General features: G+C 40.2%; 1 protein-coding gene across 1 annotated transcript; it reads right to left on the bottom strand.

Annotated features, from left to right (window-relative positions):
- Nucleotides 1–731: 731 nt before the first annotated feature.
- LOC107482554 (uncharacterized) lies at nucleotides 732–4,764 on the bottom strand. The gene is made up of 12 exons (XM_016103085.3): nucleotides 4,579–4,764; nucleotides 3,846–3,927; nucleotides 3,549–3,652; nucleotides 3,153–3,279; nucleotides 2,714–2,808; nucleotides 2,317–2,440; nucleotides 2,131–2,211; nucleotides 1,732–1,830; nucleotides 1,197–1,355; nucleotides 1,042–1,102; nucleotides 886–956; nucleotides 732–797 (listed from the first exon to the last, which is right to left on the bottom strand). Exons 1-12 carry the CDS (start codon nucleotides 4,614–4,616, stop codon nucleotides 732–734), a joined length of 1,107 nt encoding a protein of 368 aa, XP_015958571.1. The 5' UTR covers nucleotides 4,617–4,764.
- Between the last annotated feature and the right edge of the window lie 14,355 nt (nucleotides 4,765–19,119).

Below are 19,119 nucleotides of genomic sequence, written 5' to 3'. Positions count from 1 at the left end.
TATATTATTTTCTTAAAAAAAATATTAAACCTATTGAGTAATAACAAATAATTTTAGAAACACAAATATATAATAACCAAAAATAAAGTTATTGATTTACCTGATTATTTTTTGTTCCAAGTCTCACAAAAAAATAATTCTATTGAGTTTTGTCCTCACTTCAATCTTTGAACACTGTCCATTATAAAAATAAATAAATTAATTATTTTAAATAAATAATGTAAATAATACTTGACATTGTCATTAACTTAAAAAAAATTGAAATATACCTCTTTGAATCTTTGTTGTGCATTCAATGGTTAATATTTTGTTGTTCACTTCTCTTCAATGGTTTTTCTTCATATGTCTTGTTTTGGTATGGAAAGAAAATTAAAATGAGAAGAGTAGAAGACCAAAAGTTTGGGAATCACTAAAAGAGAGAGAAAAGTGACGCTATGCCTATGATAGTTTGAAATAAATATTTGAAAAATGTACTAGGGTTACTTTAATTAATAGTATGGGCTTGGGCTAGTATAATAGAACCATTTTTATTAATTATTAGAATGGGCTATTTGTTAACAAGAGCAACAATAATTCAAATATCTAATACATAATGCAGTTTTTAGTTTTTTTAATTTATAAAATTTTGTAATTTATATTTTTTTTAATATTATATATAAAAAAATTTAATATTATTAATTATTACTATTTACTATTTTTTTTTTAAAAATTTGGGGGGGACCATGGCCACCTTAGGTCCCCCCGTGGATCCGCCACTGGTCACAACCTTCATCTTTCGAAGGGGTATGTGATGGAACCTAAAATGCATGATGATAAAGATAAACTTATTATCAAAACTCAAGCAGTATTCATAGGATAAACCAAGTACAAATAAAAATGACAAACCTCCATCCTACTCATTGGTCTTCTTGAATGGACTTGCCTAATAGCATCCACAGTCCAGCATGTTGATGATTCTGCAACTAGCAACAAAACAAGTAAGATTTTGAATAAAAGTGATGCTGCCAAAAGCAGATGAAATACTAGGTACTTGAGCCATGCCTTTGTTTTCAGACGATTGTTCAAATTCATAGTCTAGTTCTTGCATAGATCTCCAAACATCCTGAGTAAAGACAAGTCAATTTTTTAAAAATACAATGGAGATTTGTGTTTTGACTGAAACAGTACTAGAGTAGGGGAGCATGGTGAATTTTTACCTTACCAAATAATTCATTAGTGAAGTCAAAGAATAATTCCCCAACCTCATCCTCGGGAGGTTGCAGAACATTGTTGAAAAAGATGTTTATAGAATCAAAATAAAATTGAGGACGAGGAGAGTTATGATCTCCCTCAAACTTGATTAGGTTTTTGTCTCCCTGCAAAGCATGGAAAGTCATATTAAATATTCAAAAGGCAAGGAGAAGATGGAGGGGCATATAAAGTGCAAACATGAATAAGAAATGCTATGTGCAACAAAAGATCAACCATTCAATTTGAGACCATGTATTTGTGATAAATACATGTGTTATTCGTACATTTTTAATATGTATTTTGTATTTCAATATGGTTGAATATGAATATGGTTCCGAAACCTAATAGTTGCATCTTCAATCTAGAAGACATGTTATAATGCAGCAAACTGAGACTTACAAAATTTCTCAACTTGGTCTACCCAACATAGCCCAAAGAAGATGTGAATCAGTCTTGGCATGTAAGAATAAAAGTAAAACAAATAACTACAGACATACTTACCATGTAAGCCTCAAGAATACGATCCGAATGATGAGGTTGTATAAAATCATCATCAATGGCATGTCCTAGTAGTGCCGGAACAAAACAAGATTGAGCTGCCTGCAATCAAATAAACAACAAATGAATATAATAATGTACCTAAAACAAAAACTTGTGAATGTTCTCCCAGATAAACATTTCCTATAAAACTTGTGTTGCTATATATGTAGGAAGGATCAAGTTGCTACATGCATGCTAACAAGCAACATAACCAAGCTCAACACTAGCTGCGGATTCTAAATTGAAGTTACATAAAAACAAAGTGGGTGAAGGATAACCAACTCCTTTTCAGTCAAACTAATCAGTCACATAACCAAGAAAATAAGAAACCATTTCAATTAAAACCCTTAAACAGTTAACCTTAATGGTGTTCAAGTCTGTTATGTCAAATTTTGCCTTCTTCTGGATTGTTTTTTGCATATATCGAATTGCAAACTTCACCTGCAAAAAGAAAGAGGAGGGAGAAATCAACATAACAGTTATGCTACAGAACCATGAGCCATAACTAAGAAACCATCTCAGTCTATAGTCTACACACACACTTACAGTGAACTTTGGCAGTCGGACTCTGTATGAATCTACAAGTTCCATCATCAAATCAACCAAGTCAGAGAAGGGACTGTCCAAAACCATCCCTGCTATTGAAGGATCCTCAGCTCCATACATAAGGCTGCAATAGATCATACCACCAGTATGCTAAGAAGAAAAGCCATGTGTACTGGTAAAAATGAACTGCTATAGTAAGGAAATTCATAGATTGTCTTTTAAGATTGCGAAATCACATGGACAGTGTGCTGCATAAGAATGTGATTGATTTACAGAAGCATGAAATATTCATTGCAGATGGACATATAAAAACATGGGAAGTAATGCTGTACAAGCTTTCTTTGATCACATTCAAAATGCAAAATCAAATGAATAAGTGACAAATAAAAGAATGTACCTAGTCACAGCACCCATTGAGCGGCCCCATAATCCAATCAGAGAGACATTTTCATCTGCCCGCAAATAGTTAACCACAGCTCTCAGATCATCTTTCTGAAAACAATCAAGATTGTTAACTAATCATCTTAGTAAAAAAAAAAAAATTGGCGAAAACAAAAAGCATCTACAAGTTCCTTCTACAGACAAGACAAAACAAACTCAAGCTCTTTTAATACTTTGATATACACACTTTATGTAAATGACAAGATGACTACACTGCCTTTGGCATATGATGACAGTAAAATCATGATTAATAAAAGATAGTAATTGAGGTACAGGATCTAGAAGGATCCCATCAAGAAAGTAATTATGGTAAGACATTAATGAATAATTACTTTGCATAAAGCAATATAGCTAGATGTGATATTTTTCAAATTGTTTATTGAGCAAATACATACTTCATTCCAACCTAGTGTGACATGATCCCCTCCAGAAATTCCGGATCCTGAGAAATCCAAAGCAAAAACTGTAATATTTGATGGAAGTAAAATTATAGCAGCTTCACCGGCATCAGCCCTGCATCCACTGCAACAAACATTACAGTACAAACAGTGAGCAAGACTATATAACATTCAATATATTAAATCAGCATGTCCCCAAACAAACAACCACCAACTAAGAACCTCATAAAAGATATTGAAACTTAAGAACACCTAAATTTGCATAATTTAGTTAGAAAAGGAAATAATTGGTTTGGACTAAATTAAAATAAGTATAAAAGGAAACTATACAGGTTAAGTAAAACTTGTTTGTCCATTAATTTGCATGCTAAAAAAGAGAACTCCCAGAGTTACCTGTTGCCATGGCAATATATCACACACGGCAGAGGCTTTCCTCCAGGACTGACTATAGGCACGTAATGACTGCATTGAAGCACATCGCCACGACTGTTTTTTATCTGAAGAATGTCAAATATTGAATTGTAAGTTCATAATAAGGATATCAACTACTAAAAAACATGATGTAATCAACAAGAAAAAACATTTCCCTTTTAAATTGTACAACATCAGAACATCATACAAACTGATAGTACTATATTGTGATAAGGATTCCGATAAATCCAATGCATGAACTCTATTACTTAACCTTACCTCCACATCTTTCCGTTGAAACAACTTCCCTTTCAGCATGAACTCTTGCTCCAGTAGATCAGTTTTCAGGTCATATTCAGCTCTGCATGCCAATAATACATTCAACCAAAAAAATTTAAGTAAAACTTGAAATGAAAATATGGCAAAAACATAATGCAAGCCAAGAATTTACAAACAGCCAAAAGATGAATCTCACTCTCATTTGCATTTATTGTTCTTGGGTATAAAAGCCATACATTCATCTGTCCTACTCTCACACACACACACACACAATTGCAAGCCAACATTTACATAATAGGCCAAAGAAGAACTAAAGAGTCTAATCATTATTACATTATTTTCAGAAAGCAAAAGGCTAATTGAGCTTGGTTAGATTGGTCTAAATGACCACTATTTCCTATGCTTATATGCAAGAGGAATTGATCTGTAATGCAAGATTGTATGCCTATTATTAGTTTCTTTCGTCCCAGCATTACAGATACTAAGTTCACAATGGTAGCTCAAAATCAAATTTTGATAAAACATAATGCAATGCTCCTTCTTTGGCCAAATTCTTAGATCAATGCATCCATCAAAATACATTGATAAATGAATGTACCAAAAATGACAGCTAAAAGGAGTTAATTCTATGATCCTCATGAACAGAAGTTTTAAATTAAAAAAAAAAAAGGTATTTTGATCGTAAAAAGTGAATATATATAAAGAGAGAGTAAGAAGGAGGAAAAATTGATACCGTGGTGGGCGAATGATGAAGTTGACAAGCTGCTCCATATATGGAAACTATCAAGCAGCAAACATTGATGACTCTGTTTTCTCGAAAATATTTGAAGTTACAAAATGCAATAAAAGGAAGAAGGGAGAGAGAGAGAGAGAGAGTGAAGGGACAAATAGAAGTAAAGAGAATGAAACAGAGCGTAGTGTTGTTGGTCTTTGTGTCTCCTTCGGTCTTTCCAACCATGCTTCTTTTCTTTACTTTACTTTTCTTTTCTTTTCATTTTTTAAAAAATGAAAATAAAAATAAAAAGAGAAACATGAAATTGTTGTTGTTGTCACCTTGCTGCCTTCATGCTGTTGTCTCTTGCGTCTTCATACTGCGACGCTACCCATGCACATTTGTTTGAAACTTAGGTATAGTCCACTTCGGAGTTGATAGGTGAAAGCTGTTAGATGATTTGATTATTTGATTAAATTTTCATCTAAGGCTCTTAACTATCGAAGTCAACTGTACCTACCTATTTTATAAGATAGCAGTAAAATAAAAAATTAGAAAAGTATAAATAGACAACAAAAATATTAAACAACGTGAATAATAAATATTGAATATATCGGATATTCAATTTACACCAAAATTTAGATAAGTAATTTAGGGGTATAGTATGTTTTTATTTTATTGAGTTAATTTTAAAGCTCATTATTGACATTGTTCGCAAAAACCATTGTCTATCTAACAAAATCCTAAAAATTTAAATGTTAGTTATCAGTTATTAATGTTTAAAAATATAAAATAAAATATATTGTTTGATTACTAAATTAAAGAAATTGAGTTGACCCTTAATATTTTTTTCCTTTTGTATACATAACATTTTTTCATAATAGGAATTAATATTTTAATAATAAAAAAAGAAAATTAATTTCTATTAATTTAAATATAAAATAAATATAAAAAGTGTTAATTACTTACTATTTTTTTTAAATTAAATGAATTTTAAATTTAAATTTTTAAATGATTAGCTAGTCAATAATATTGACAAAAAGAATTGACATATCATTGAATAAGTTTACATAAATATTTTAATTAATTTGGTCTCTCAAAACTATTTTAATCATAGGATACAAATTAGAATACATATTACTAATTTACTACTACTATTTTTAAGGGAAAAAAGTAAAACTAGTATGATTCTTCAAAATGTTATAAACCAAAAATTGTACTAACATTCCGACCATAATAAATCATCTTCCCAATATTTAATTTATTGTTGATCTCTTGGAACCTCAAAAATAATGATTCGGACATAACCAACCCAAGACCATTAAGGACAATGACCCTTTTGATCAGTTCCTCTAACTTTTATGAAAATAAATTAGAATTAGATGGCGTTTGAGGTATAAAGCCAAATACTCTCAATTCTCTCAATTTTTTTGTTTAATTATTTTAGTAAAATAATTTTTTATTTTTTACTTTTTAAATAAAATTAATATATATATATATGTAATATTAAATAATACAATATCACACTTTACTAAACAATTAAAAAAATAAAAAGATGTACTTCTCCTTAATAAGTATTATACATTTATCGACCTAAAAAGGCTACAATTGATTCCCATTGCATACTAATAATTTGTAGAATAGTTATTTTCTTGCTTTTAAATTTTTTTATAGAAAATTTTATAAAACATAAAATCATAAAATTACGTGAAGAAAAGTGTATTATTAATTTTGACAATGAAAAATCATTCTCTTAATTTCTAAAGTAAAATTTAAAAAACTATCAAGATTGGGTGGAATTAAATAATTTTTTCCAATATATTTTTTGGCACAAAATGATCTAATAATATGATATTGGATAAATACTATTTCACTCGTTATTAAAGTATTAATTGCATCATATTATACTTTACAAACATAGGAGGAATGGAAGAAAAAACGGTTTATTAGGCCAACAAAAAAGGTTACTCACGGCCTTGTTGTAATAATGGGCCAGCCGCCCAAATTCCACATCCTTTGGGTTGTGTTTTTTGGAAAAGGCCCTTATACGTAGACAAGTTTGTTGATCAACCTCCTAAAGAATTAGTACCAAAAAAAAAAACCTCCCAAAGAATTAAACTAATTTAAGTTGGTCGAGTGGTCAGCTCACTCGTCCGTTTAAACAAATGTCGGGGTTCAAATCTCACCTTGTGCATGCAGCAACTCATTGGCCAGTAACAAACCTTTAAATGAAGCTTAGAAGGAAAAACAAATTATAACCCAGACAAAAGGTTGTTCCTTGTACAGGAATGTTTTTTCCTTTTAGCTAACATGGAACTATGGAAGAGCATGTTAAAATTATCAATAAAAAAGAATTTAATTAAAAGTAGATATTTAAGTTATTAATTATAAAAAAATATATGAAATTTAAGTTATTAATGCTTCAAAAGTTTTTACTAATAATACTTACATGTTTATTGATTTATTTCGGTACAAGTACACCGACACAAATATATTATTTGTTTTTCATTTTTTCTTTTTTTTTTTTGCTTTTCTCTTTTATATTTTCAAATAAATTTGTATTTCTCAAAAGCTCAAGAGACAATAGGTTATATGTGATTATTGGATCATCTCTTTGAATACTCATGAAAACGAGCTTGGGTGGTGAATCTTCTCAAATCTCATGTACTTGCAAAAAATGGGGTGATTTGTTGATCACACATAAAAGAGAAATATTCTTGGTGGATTAGACATCAAAATCAAAGATACAATAATAATAATATGGTAGGAGGACAAAGTGGGAATGTGGATTAATTCTGAACCTAAAGCATTTAGTAGAGAGACGGAAAGATTGAGATTGAGATTGAGAGAGAGATTTGAGAGATAGAGATTGAAATAAATTTTAATATTTTGTTTAGTGTAAAGTAAGAGATAGAAATTGAAATAAAAATAAAATTTTAATTTAATTTATACAAAAAATAAAATTGGAATTAATTAATTGAAATGAAGGTATTTTAGATATAAAATGTTATTAAAGTTTCAGTCTTAATCTCTAAAAATTTTAGTCCCCTGTGTTCTTATATTTTAGAGATACTGAAATATTAAAATTTGAAAATAGAAACAAAAATTTTAGTATTAATCTCTAAACTAACAAACATAATATTAAATCTCAATTTTTCAATCTCTGTCTCAATATTTCAAAACAAACGCTACCTACCTAAAGGTTAAGGATCCATGCTTTAAAAGGGTATATAACTATATATATGGTACAAGCTTCTCACTGGATAACACCTTATCCTATGATGTCATGTTGGTCACAAAACATTGCTTGGCCAATGCAAAACACACACATATTTGGTTAGATGTTATCGGGGTAGATTTTCTCAAGTTTTTTTTTTAATTATTAGTAAAATATGATATTATATTATTCAATTTTTTTTCATATGTTTTGTTTTGATCCTACTTAAAAAGCATAAAATGATAAGTTGTACTTTACTATATAATTAAAAAATTAAGAAAATCAATTCTCGTTGCTACCTAATACCTATCACATGCAAAAATTTAGTAAACTAAAAGCTACGTCAAGGTTTGTATTATAGAAACATTTATTAGTGTAATCTACAAGTATTTCAATCTATTTTCTTTTAAGTTTGTTCGGTCGTCAGTTGCCGGCAGGTCAGGTGATTATTTGAGGGGGAATAACGCTTTGATCGCAGTCGTGTCAGGTTTAGATCAGCCGGGTAGTCGAGCTCTCGTTGTAGAGGGAAGGAGGGGGTGCCACCTGCAAAGACACTCCGACGCTCTAGTCAGCTAGTGTGCAGGTGGGGAATATGATAGGTGGACAAAGTGACGTACCTTGGGAGAAGGGCAGGTCCTTCCCCATTTATACCGTGTCAGGGGTGGGCCCTACAAGGACAGGTCCACCTTCCTCGAAGCTTCCTCACAGCTGTAGTGGAGAGCTGTCAGGGACGCGTGTCCGGGTCGCGTAGTGAACTGCATGTGCCCGACCGCTCGGGTCGGGTCATCAGTGGGTCGGGTCGACCCGTGAGTGGTTTGGGCCAGGCCGTAACAGTGCCCCCACGCGCCAATGGTAGTCGCGGGAGCTATCAATGGCGTGTTACTTCATGTTTCGTCCATCCTCGTCAGGTCGGCCGTTCGTGGGAGGGACATGCCCCCTATGTGCGTGTCCCTTGGTTGCCTAAGCAACCGCTTCGTCGCCTCATTCCTCGCGCTGAGCATTGAATGCTCATAATGGGGTGAAAAACCCCGTTTGCAAAGACTCTTATGCCCCCAGATTTTTCGCGCTTCCTGGGGGGCAGTTTTAAACAGTCAGTTTTGTTTCTTTCTCTTTTATACTTTCTGCACATTTCTGTTTCTTCTATCTTCTTGCTATCCTCTCCCTGAAGTTTCAGAGCGTCATTGCAGTGCCCTTGTGCATCCTCCCCTCATTCTTCTTCGCTTTTACACCCAGTTCAGGTATTTCTTGAATCCTTCTCTTTTTTGCTTCGTTCTTGCATGCTTGTTGCTTGTATTTGCTTGGTTTTTGTTGTTATGTGGCCTTTCGATGCTAGTTAGGCATGTTAGGGGAGGGGTACCATTCCAAGGTAGGTTTTATTTGGACCCTTTACGTTTTTGATCGTGTTTAACCTTAGGGAGTAGTGTGGGGGTAACTTCTGTATTCGTTCCGAGCACCCGACCTCTTAGACTGACTGGATGGTCCCCCCATGTAGGTATGGCTCGCACCGCCTCCCGGGCTTCCCCCTCTCCCGCAGCGTATGACCCCTACGCCTGGGTTGTTTCCGACGTAAAGGACTCTCCCAACCAAATGGGCGAGGAGGAGCTCACTGAGTTCCGTCAGAATGAGTACCTATGCGGAGGGACAGACGAGGAGGCTAATTACGATGTCTTCGTCCCGGCTCCTCATGAGCGCTTGTACGAGCTCAATTTCCACGCTCCCCGAGTTGCCGATTGGATTTGGTTCTACAAATCCATGTTTACACAAGTGGGAGTCCGTATTCCATTTTCTGCCTTCTAAATGGCGCTTCTAGGTCGGATTTCCGTGGCGCTGTCGCAGTTGCATCCGAACAGCTGGGCTTCAATCCGCTGTTTCGAGATGGTTTGTGAATATCTCGAGCTGCCGGTGTCTGTAGATGTTTTTCTTTTCTTTTTTAATCTTACAAACCCTTCGAAGGAAGGGAAACACAAGAAGGGGTTCATGTCCTTCCGGTTTGCCCAAGGTCGGAGGATTTTTGGTCTGTTTGAGGACTCCTACCATGGATTCAAAGATAAATATTTCAAGATCCGCCCGGTCAAAGATCGTCATCCGTTTTGGTTGTCGTTAGAGGGGGCACGCCTTATCCCAACCTATTGGAGCTTCGGGGCAGGGTCCAACGCCTTTGTTAAAGTGTCCTATAAGGGCATGTCTGCGGTGGACAGGAGGATTTCCGATGTGTTGTTGGCAGTCTTTGGGAGGAATCATGTGAATCCTCACCTCCTCATGGGTGATCGGGAGGCCGGTCGAAACTATATTTATGAGGAATTTTTGCTTGCTTTGTCTCTTAGCTTCTTGCTTTTCTTAATAACTCATTGTGACTAACCGACTTCTTTTTCTTTTCAGTGGAAATGTCTGCCAAGGTAACGGGTCTCCCTAACTTGTTCCAAACCTTCCTGTGTGCAAGTGACGACGAGGGAGGTAATGAGAAATCTGCTGCTGAGAAGTCTGCTGCTCCCCCGGAGGACAAGGCCGTTTCCGAGCAAGGGGCTGTGGTCGACGAGACCGGCACCTCAGCTCAAGGTGCCTCGATCGAAGGCGACAAGGCGGTTCACGTTTCCCCCTTCCGCGAGGTGATCGGCACTGGGGGTTCGACGTCTAACCCTGATGCCGATGACGAGGTGGAAGAGGTCCATAGCCTCAAGAGAAAAAGGAAAACGTCGTCCAGTCCTGAGGGGGTTCTTACTGTCATGGAGAGGAATTTTGATGCCAGGAACTTTATAGATTCCCAGCTGATTCCTGGTACTGAAGAGCATTTTCATGAGTCATCCCTTGCCGGGCAAGCAAGGTGGGTGTATCGTACCCTTTTGCGCGGTGCAGTGATAGCTCGGAAAGCCGAGTTCGAACTGTCTGGGATGGAGTCTCTTCGTAGGATGTTGGAATCTGCTGGGAAGGCTAATAACGAGCTTAAAAGTGAAGTTGAAACTCTCCGAGAGCAGCTGACCCAATCTAAAGAGAAACTTGACGCCGCCGAGAAGAAAGCTACTGTCGCCGAGAAGAAGGTTACTACCACCGAGAAGAAGTTGGAAGAGTCGGACGCCACGGTTTTACGTCTTGTCGAGCGTGAAATGGCTTTAGAGAGTCAGGTCGGCGCGGCACAAAAACGGGTGGCCGAGATGGAGAAGGAGAAGCAAGCTGTGGAGGCTGAGTTGGCAGCGTTAAAAACAAAGTATAAAGACGTCGTCAAGCAGGGGAAAGGTGTGATCCTGGCAACCGAGGAGGCTCTTAAAGCTCAGGTCAAAGTTGTTGCTCCTGACTTTGACACGTCGGTGATTGGTGTCTTCAAGGTGATCAAGGATGGCAAAATTGTTGACGTACCCAAGAAGTGAATTCTCTTTTTCTGTTATAAAACTCTGGTTTAGCCGTTTTGTTTTGGCTTTGGTGAACAATTGACTCTTTGAGTTGCTTGCGCGTTCTATTGTAGTTAATACTTTCTTATTTGCCTGGTCGTGTTATCGTTTATATTAACCGTTATTGACTTGTGGCTGTTGTTCGTTTTGCCGTGTTGATGATATCCCGGTTGGGCCGGGTCGTGGCTTTTTGGTGTAGCCGTTTTACTATTGTTGTTATTGATGGGCTCCCGAGGTGATCAGTCCCGGGGCCGCGCATCGTTGTCGGTTTGTGATGAATTCGCTTGCGTAGTGGGTTGTCCAGAAAAGGCGAACAAAACAAAAGACAGAAAATTTGCACAAGTATATCTTATTCGGTAATTGCATAAAAGGCCCAAAGGACATAAGGAAAAGTACAAATCCACGAATTAATACTTAGCTCGATTAGTCGGTATGTCGCCTCATGCGCTAGGAGTAGAATCTTCTCAGGTTGTCCGCGTTCCATGTTCTTGGGACTTCCTTGCCATTGAGCCTTTCTAACTTGAAAGCGCCTTTGCCCATCACTTTTTTGATTCTATAGGGACCTTCCCAATTTGCCGCTAGTTTGCCTACTCCAGGGGTCGGTAAGCCGATGTCGTTACGCCTTATGACGAGATCGTTTGGCTCGAACTCCCTTTTGAGCACTTTGGTGTTGTAGCACAGGGCCATTCTTTGTTTCAGCGCTGTTTCCATCAAATGGGCCATTTCTCTTGCTTCATCTATTAGGTCCTTCTCCACGGCTTCCTCCACTCCTTTCAAAAGTAGACGGGGGCTCGGTTCCCCGATCTCCACGGGTATTACTGCATCTAACCCGTATGTCAGTCGGAAAGGAGTTTCCTTAGTGGAGGACTGTTCGGTTGTTTGGTAAGACCATAGGACCGAGGCTAGTTCGTCGGCCCAAGCACCTTTTTTATTATCCAATCGCTTCTTCAGCCCTAACAGGATAATCTTGTTCGCGGATTCCACCTGTCCGTTTGTCTGGGGGTGCTCTACCGAAGAGAACTTCTGTCTTATACCCAAGCCGGTGAGGAATTCCGTGAACTTCTTGTCGGTAAACTGTGTGCCATTGTCCGAGATAACGACTTCTGGAATCCCGAATCGCGTTATCACCTGCCTCCACATGAATTTCTTGTAATTGGATGAGGATATGCTGGCCAGTGGCTCGGCTTCTATCCATTTGGTGTAGTAATCGATGGCGACTATGAGATACTTGACTTGCCCGGGACCGACTGGGAAGGGCCCCAAGAGGTCGACTCCCCACTGCGAGAATGGTCGGGAGGACGTTAACAGGCTTAACTCGGAGGCCGGTGCTCTATGGAAATTGGCGTTCTCTTGACACTTGACACATTTTCTGACGAATTCTTTAGAGTCTGCCATCATTGTCGGCCAATAGTATCCAGCTCGGATTAACTTTCTTGCTAGGGCTTTGCCTCCTATGTGGTGTCCGCAGCAGCCTTCATGGACTTCTCTGAGGACGTAGTCCGTTTGGTCGGGGTGTAAACACTTCAGTAGGGGCTGGTTGAGCCCTTTCTTGAATAGCTGTCCTTGAATGACCGTGTATTTGGCTGCTTCCCTTCTCAATTTCGCTGCGTCCTTTTCATCTTCAGGGAGTTTGCCATTTTCAAGGAAGCTTGTGATGGGGTCTAGCCATGAAGAGCCCAGCCTTGACAGATGCAGGGTGACCGCCGGCTCCCTCGTCATGCCTTGGATGAGGGACCGGTTGCCTTCTCCCGGTTTTGTGCTGGCCAATTTCGATAGGAGATCTGCCCGTGTGTTCCTCTCCCTGGGAACGTGGTGGACCGTGACCTCCTCAAACTTTTGGCTTAAGTTCTTGACTTTTTCCAAGTACTTTTGTAATAATGAGTCTCTGGCTTGATAGTTCCCGTTTACTTGGGAGGTAACAACCTGCGAATCGCTGCATATTTCCAGCCTTGTTGCTCCGACTTCTGCTGCTAGGGTTAAGCCCCCTATGAGGGCTTCGTATTCTGCTTGGTTGTTTGAAACGGGGAATTCGAACCTGATCGACTGCTCATATACGACTCCAACCGGGCTTTCCAGGATGATCCCGGCGCCCCCGGACGTCTGGTTGGAGGCTCCGTCCACGTGGAGCTTCCACCGTGTGCTCGTCTCCTCGGTTGGATCTCCCGTTACTTCTACTAGAAAATCTGCCATCGCTTGCGCCTTGATGGCTTGCCAGGGTTCGTATCATATGTCGTATTGGGAAAGTTCAATGGACCAAGTCATCATCCTTCCCGCCAAATCGGGTTTTTGAAGTACTTGTCGGATTCCCTGGTCCGTTCTTACGACAACCTGGTGACCTTGGAAGTATTGCTTTAACCTCCGTGAGGAGGTCAAGAGTGCTAGAGCTAGCTTTTCCAGTTTGCTGTACCTTAATTTCGCCCCTTGGAGGGCTCTGCTGACGAAGTAGATTGGTTGTTGAGCCCTCCCTTCTTCTCGCACTAGGACTGCGGCCAGGGCTTCTCCTGTTATGGCGAGGTATAGATATAACGGCTCCCCGTCCTTTGGCTTCCCGAGCACAAGGGGTGCCGCCAGGATTTCCTTGAAGTGCCTAAAGGCTTTCTCGCATGCGGGTGTCCATTCGAACGCTATCCCTTTCCTCATGAGGTTAAAGAACGGTAGGGCCTTTGTTGCCGACGCTCCGAGAAACCGGGATAACGAGGTCAGCCGCCCTGCCAACCTTTGGACGTCCTTGATACAACCTGGGCTCTTCATCTGGAGTATCGCTTGGCATTTCTCTGGGTTAGCTTCTACCCCTCTCTGAGTTATCATGAATCCTAGGAACTTTCCAGCTTCCATGGCGAAGGCACATTTGAGGGGATTCAGCCTCATGCCGTGTCGTCAGAGAGACGCGAATACACCTGTCAGGTCATTCAGGAGGTCGTCGGGTCGCGTTGTTTTCGCGAGGATGTCGTCCACATATACTTCCACTGTCTTGCCTATGAGGTCGTGGAATATCCTATTCATCAGCCTTTGATATGTTGCCCCTGCGTTTTTTAGGCCGAATGGCATGATCTTATAACAGAAGGTTCCTCCTGGCGTTATAAACGCCGTCTTGTCTTCGTCTGGGCGGTGCATCGGTATCTGGTTGTAGCCGGAGTAGGCGTCCATGAAGCTCAGATAACGGTAGCCCGCCGCAGCATTGACGAGCGCGTCTATGTTGGGGAGGGGGAAACAGTCCTTAGGGCATGCCTTGTTAAGGTCAGAGTAGTCTACGCACATTCTCCATTTGCCGTTGTGCTTTTTAACTAGAACTACATTCGAGAGCCATGTCGAGTAGTCTATTTCTCGTATGAAACCTGCCTCTAGGAGGCTGGCCGTCTGCCTGGCCACCTCCTCTGCCCTCTCGCGCGACATCTTCCTCCTCCGTTGGGCTACCGGGCGTGCTTCCGACTTGGCCACCTCCTATGCCCGGCATGTCGGCCGGTGTCCAGGCAAACAAATCCCTATTGGCCCTTATCATTTCAACCAAGGGCTCCTTCAACTCATGCGGGAGATTCTTGTTGATGAACGTGAATTTTTCCTCCGTGTCACCGATCCTGAATTTTTCCAAGTCCCCTTCTGGTTCCGGTCTGGGTTTGTCGTCTATTCTGGCGTCCAGGTCAGCTAGGAACACGCCGGACGCCTCTTTGGATTTCTTCCTTAAGGAGAGGCTGGCATTGTCGCAAGCGACTGCCGTCTCAATGTCTCCTCTTATGGACCCAATAGAGCCGTCATCAGTAACGAACTTCATGACCAGCAGCTTCGTGTTGATTATTGCTTCAACATCATTAATCGTCTTCCTTCCCAAGATGATATTGTAAGCGATGGAATCTCGGAGGATCACGAACTCGGCCATCGCCGATCTTCGGCCTTGAGCCTGTCCCACTGAGATCGGCAGGGATATTACCCCATCAGGTTTGATGAAGTGGTCGCCCAACCCAATGACCCCATGCTGGTGAGTCGTCAAGTCGGCGTCCCTTGGCCCCAGTGCGTCGAATACGTTGTGAAACATGATGTTCGAGTCAGCCCCCGTGTTGACAAGGATTCGTTTGACGAGACCGGTTCCCACTCTGGCCGTGATGACCATGGGTGGGTTTTCTAGGGCGTCGTCGAACCATTGATCTTCCGGGCCGAAAGAAATGGAGGGGGCTTCCTAGAGTTTCGCGCCAACGAGGAGGAGACCGCCAAGACCTTAGCGACTTTTTTGTGCGCGGATCGTGACCTTGGCGCGGCGTTTTTGGCCGTCACCACGTTGATCACGGTGAGTCCGTGATCTTTGTCTTCTGGCTTTTGTCGCCGCTTTGCCGAACGGGTTTTGCCTTCTTCGTCTTGGTCGCGATAACGCCTCCTCGGCTCCCTGATAAGATGGGAGAATTCTGCTAGTTTACCTTCCCTTATTGCTTGTTCTAGTGCATCCTTCAGGTCAAAGCAGTCCTGTGTTTGGTGACCATAGCCTTTGTGGTAGTCACAATAGAAGTTCTTGTTTCCTCCCGTACGGTCCTTGAGTGGCCGGGGCTTCGGCAGGATTCCTTTCTCGGCTATTTGCTGATAAACTTTCGTGATGGGAAAAGTGAGCGGAGTGTAGTTGGTGAATTTTCCGACCCGGGGGAATGGCCTGGGTGCCTTGCTTGGAGCTCCTTCCCTGGCTTTTCTTTTAGTCTTTCTCCGTTGCCTTGTTGTCGAGGTTGGCTGTAGCGGTACTGCCGTTTATTGGCAGCCACGACTTGGCTGACTTCCTCATCGTTTATATACTCCTTGGCTACCGTTTGGATCTCGTGCATCGTCCAAACTGGTTTCGTGGTAAGGTGTTTTCGAAAGTTTTCGTTGAGGAGGTCGTTCGTCAGACAAAGGCTGGCCACCGAATCGGTTAGGCCGTCGATTTCCAAGCATTCGTCGTTGAACCGATCCAGGTATTTTCTGGTCGGCTCTCCTTGTCTCTGGGTTACCCCCCAGGAGATTGATTGGGTGTTTTGCGTTTGCTATTCGTGTTGTAAACTGGGCCAAGAATGCACGACTGATGTCCGAAAACCCGTAGATGGACCCCTGTGGGAGGCCGTTAAACCATCTGATCGCAGGTCCTGCCAGGGTTACCGGGAAGGCTCAGCACCTCACCTCGTCCCCCACTCCCTCTAGATTCATCCTTGCTTCGAATGCCGTGAGGTGTTCTAGAGGGTCTTGAGTTCCATCATACCTCATGTCCGTTGGTTTGTCGAAGTGCTTCGGCAACCGGACTTCGAGGATGGACCGGTGGAATGGAGTGGCGCCTATTATCACGGGTTGTCATTTCCTCTCGGACCTCCCTTCCCCGTCTTCCCGACCTCGTGCTGTGCGGCGCGTTTCTTTGCCTCGGGAGTAGATGATCGTGTCATTTCGTCTTCTCGGGATGGGGGACTCTTCGCGGGTGCTCTCCGCTTCCGTTCGGGATGCGGAGGCGCATCGCAAATGGCTTCGGTGGGAGTCTCTCTCTTGGCTCTCAGGGGATGGGGTGTAGCTGGGATCGGTGGTTCGTCCGTCGCGCTCCTGGTCGGCTAGTTGCCGCTCCAGGTTCTGGACCCTGTGACGTAGTGACGAATGAGTTTTTGCCGGTATAGAAATTATCAAGTGATCAATCGTAGTATAGTCTAAACCGACGCAAAATCCATCATCAAACAAATCTACAATCTATAATCGAGAGTATTAGTCCCAAGTTGTTCTTCCCTAGGAATGCTACAAGGATGCATGCTATTGGTTAAGTGGTCTTTTGTGGTTTAAAGAGTGTAGCATAAAAGTGTGAATAAAAGAAAACAACAATCAATCAATGTTAAAAGCCTTGGCCAAGATTGAACATTGGAAGTCCCATCACTATAGCTTCATTCAATTGTGATAACAAAGGAGTGTTGCTTTACTTAGTTAACCCCTAATCATAGAGGAAAGTCAAGTAAAAGTAATTAACTCAAGTCACAAGTCCTAGTCTTACCCTAGGGAAGTCTAGCTTTAGTGCACTCTAAGTCAATTAGCAACCCCCAATCCTTCAACATGAACAAAGTAAATTGAGTGTTGTAATAGATCTCACCAAGGAATGGTTGAGAATTGAGAAAATGAAGATGAATCCTAGAGAGAAGTTGGAGTTTCTCTCTCAACAAATGTAACTAACTAAAAATATCTACCTAAGGATCTAAAATTAGTCTATGGATGTGAATGTGTGTTAATCCCCTTCAATCCTTGGCTCTTACATGCATTTTGGCGCCAAAGTTGGTTGCTGAAACCTTCCAAAATCGCCAGGCACGTGTTGCAATAAAAGAATCACGTGCGGACTACGACGCGTGCGCGCACGGTACGCGTGCGCGTCCCTGGCTAATTCTGCGATGTGCGCGCAAGCGCCTTGTGCGCGTACGCGTGCTTGGCCGAGATCAACTCTTTGGCTTTTTGTGCTTCTCTCCACTTGCATGCTTCCTTCCTTGCTTCCTTTGATCCATGCCTAGCCTATTTCAATCCTGGAATTACTAACAAACACATCAAGGCATCTTATGGAATCAAAGAGGAATTAGAATTCATCAAGATAAGGCTTAAAGAGCATGTTTTTACACTTAAGCACAAATATGGGAGAGATAACAAAACCATGCTAATTCATAGGCTAAATGTGACAAAAGGTTATCAAAACACTCTAAACTCAATACAAAATAACCCGTCAAATTGGGGTTTGTCAACCTCCCCACACTTAAGCCTTAGCATGTCCTCATGCTAAAATAAGAAGGAACTAAGGGTTATGACATTTATTGAATGCAACTAAGCTATATGAGTCCTATCTAAATGCAACTACATAAAGTAAATGCAAATGCTTAATTCAAACATATCAAATTGCCAAGAGAGCATGTGTAAGCACAAGGGCTAGGCAATAGGAATTAAGTCCAAACCACAATTGTATTGAATTACCAAAAAAAAGTTTAAACTTGCAAGAATATAGATAATATAGGTGAACACATGTAGTTGAACTTTTGAACCCTCACCGGATGTGTATCCGCTCTATTCACTCAAGTGTTTAAGGGTCAATTCACTCAATTCTCTTCTAATCAAGCTTTCCAAAATTTGATTTTCTTCTAACAATCAACATTTATTCAATGCATGCATACATTCATCATGAGATCTTTCATTTAGGTTGTAATGGGGTTAGGGTCAAGCTAGAATCATTTATGGTTAAGTGGACTAAGATTTGAATCTTTGATTAGCATAGACTTCCCCACCTAACTATATAATGACCTATACAAGCTCAAACTATTCTAACTACCCATTCTTCACTTTTTCTTACATATTCATGCATCCTTATTTGATTCATAACACCTATGCATTGATTCCTTTTTATTGACTTCACCTTGGGGCCTTTTGTTCCCTCTTTATTATTTTTTCCTTCTTTTCTCCATATACAATTGTTTTTCCTTTTCTTATCTTTTTCTTTTGTTTTTTTCTCATTTTCACTTTTATTTCTCTTTTTTTTTCTTTTCCATTTCCTTTTTCTTTTGTCAAACTATATACAAGAACATCAATGCATAAGGTCTATTCATTTAATCAATACATGAGTATGTACCCCATTCCTAAACATGAAAGTGTACTACCCCTTTTTTCCCATCCAATGTTCCCAAGCCTTACCAACTTTGAATAATAAACACTCTCACTAGCCTAGGCTAATCAAAGATCCAAACAAGGATTTTTATTGGTTTTCCGCCTTGGGCTTGTAATGTGCTAAATTGAGAATAAGTTGGTTAAGCATAGGCTCAAAATTGGCTAACAATGGAGAATAAAAGGTTGGCTATTTGGGTAAGTGGGCTAATGAAGTAATGGCCTCAATCATATAAATGCATAAATACAAGAAATAAATGGACATATAGAATCAAGAAAATCAAGGATTACAATCATAGAAAGAGAACATATTCACACAAGAATGGAAAATAAGTGGTTATAAAATGTAAC

Source organism: Arachis duranensis, chromosome 4 (genome assembly GCF_000817695.3).
Source record: "Arachis duranensis cultivar V14167 chromosome 4, aradu.V14167.gnm2.J7QH, whole genome shotgun sequence".
Taxonomy (NCBI): domain Eukaryota; kingdom Viridiplantae; phylum Streptophyta; class Magnoliopsida; order Fabales; family Fabaceae; genus Arachis; species Arachis duranensis.
This window is presented reverse-complemented; position numbering and strand designations above follow the sequence as displayed.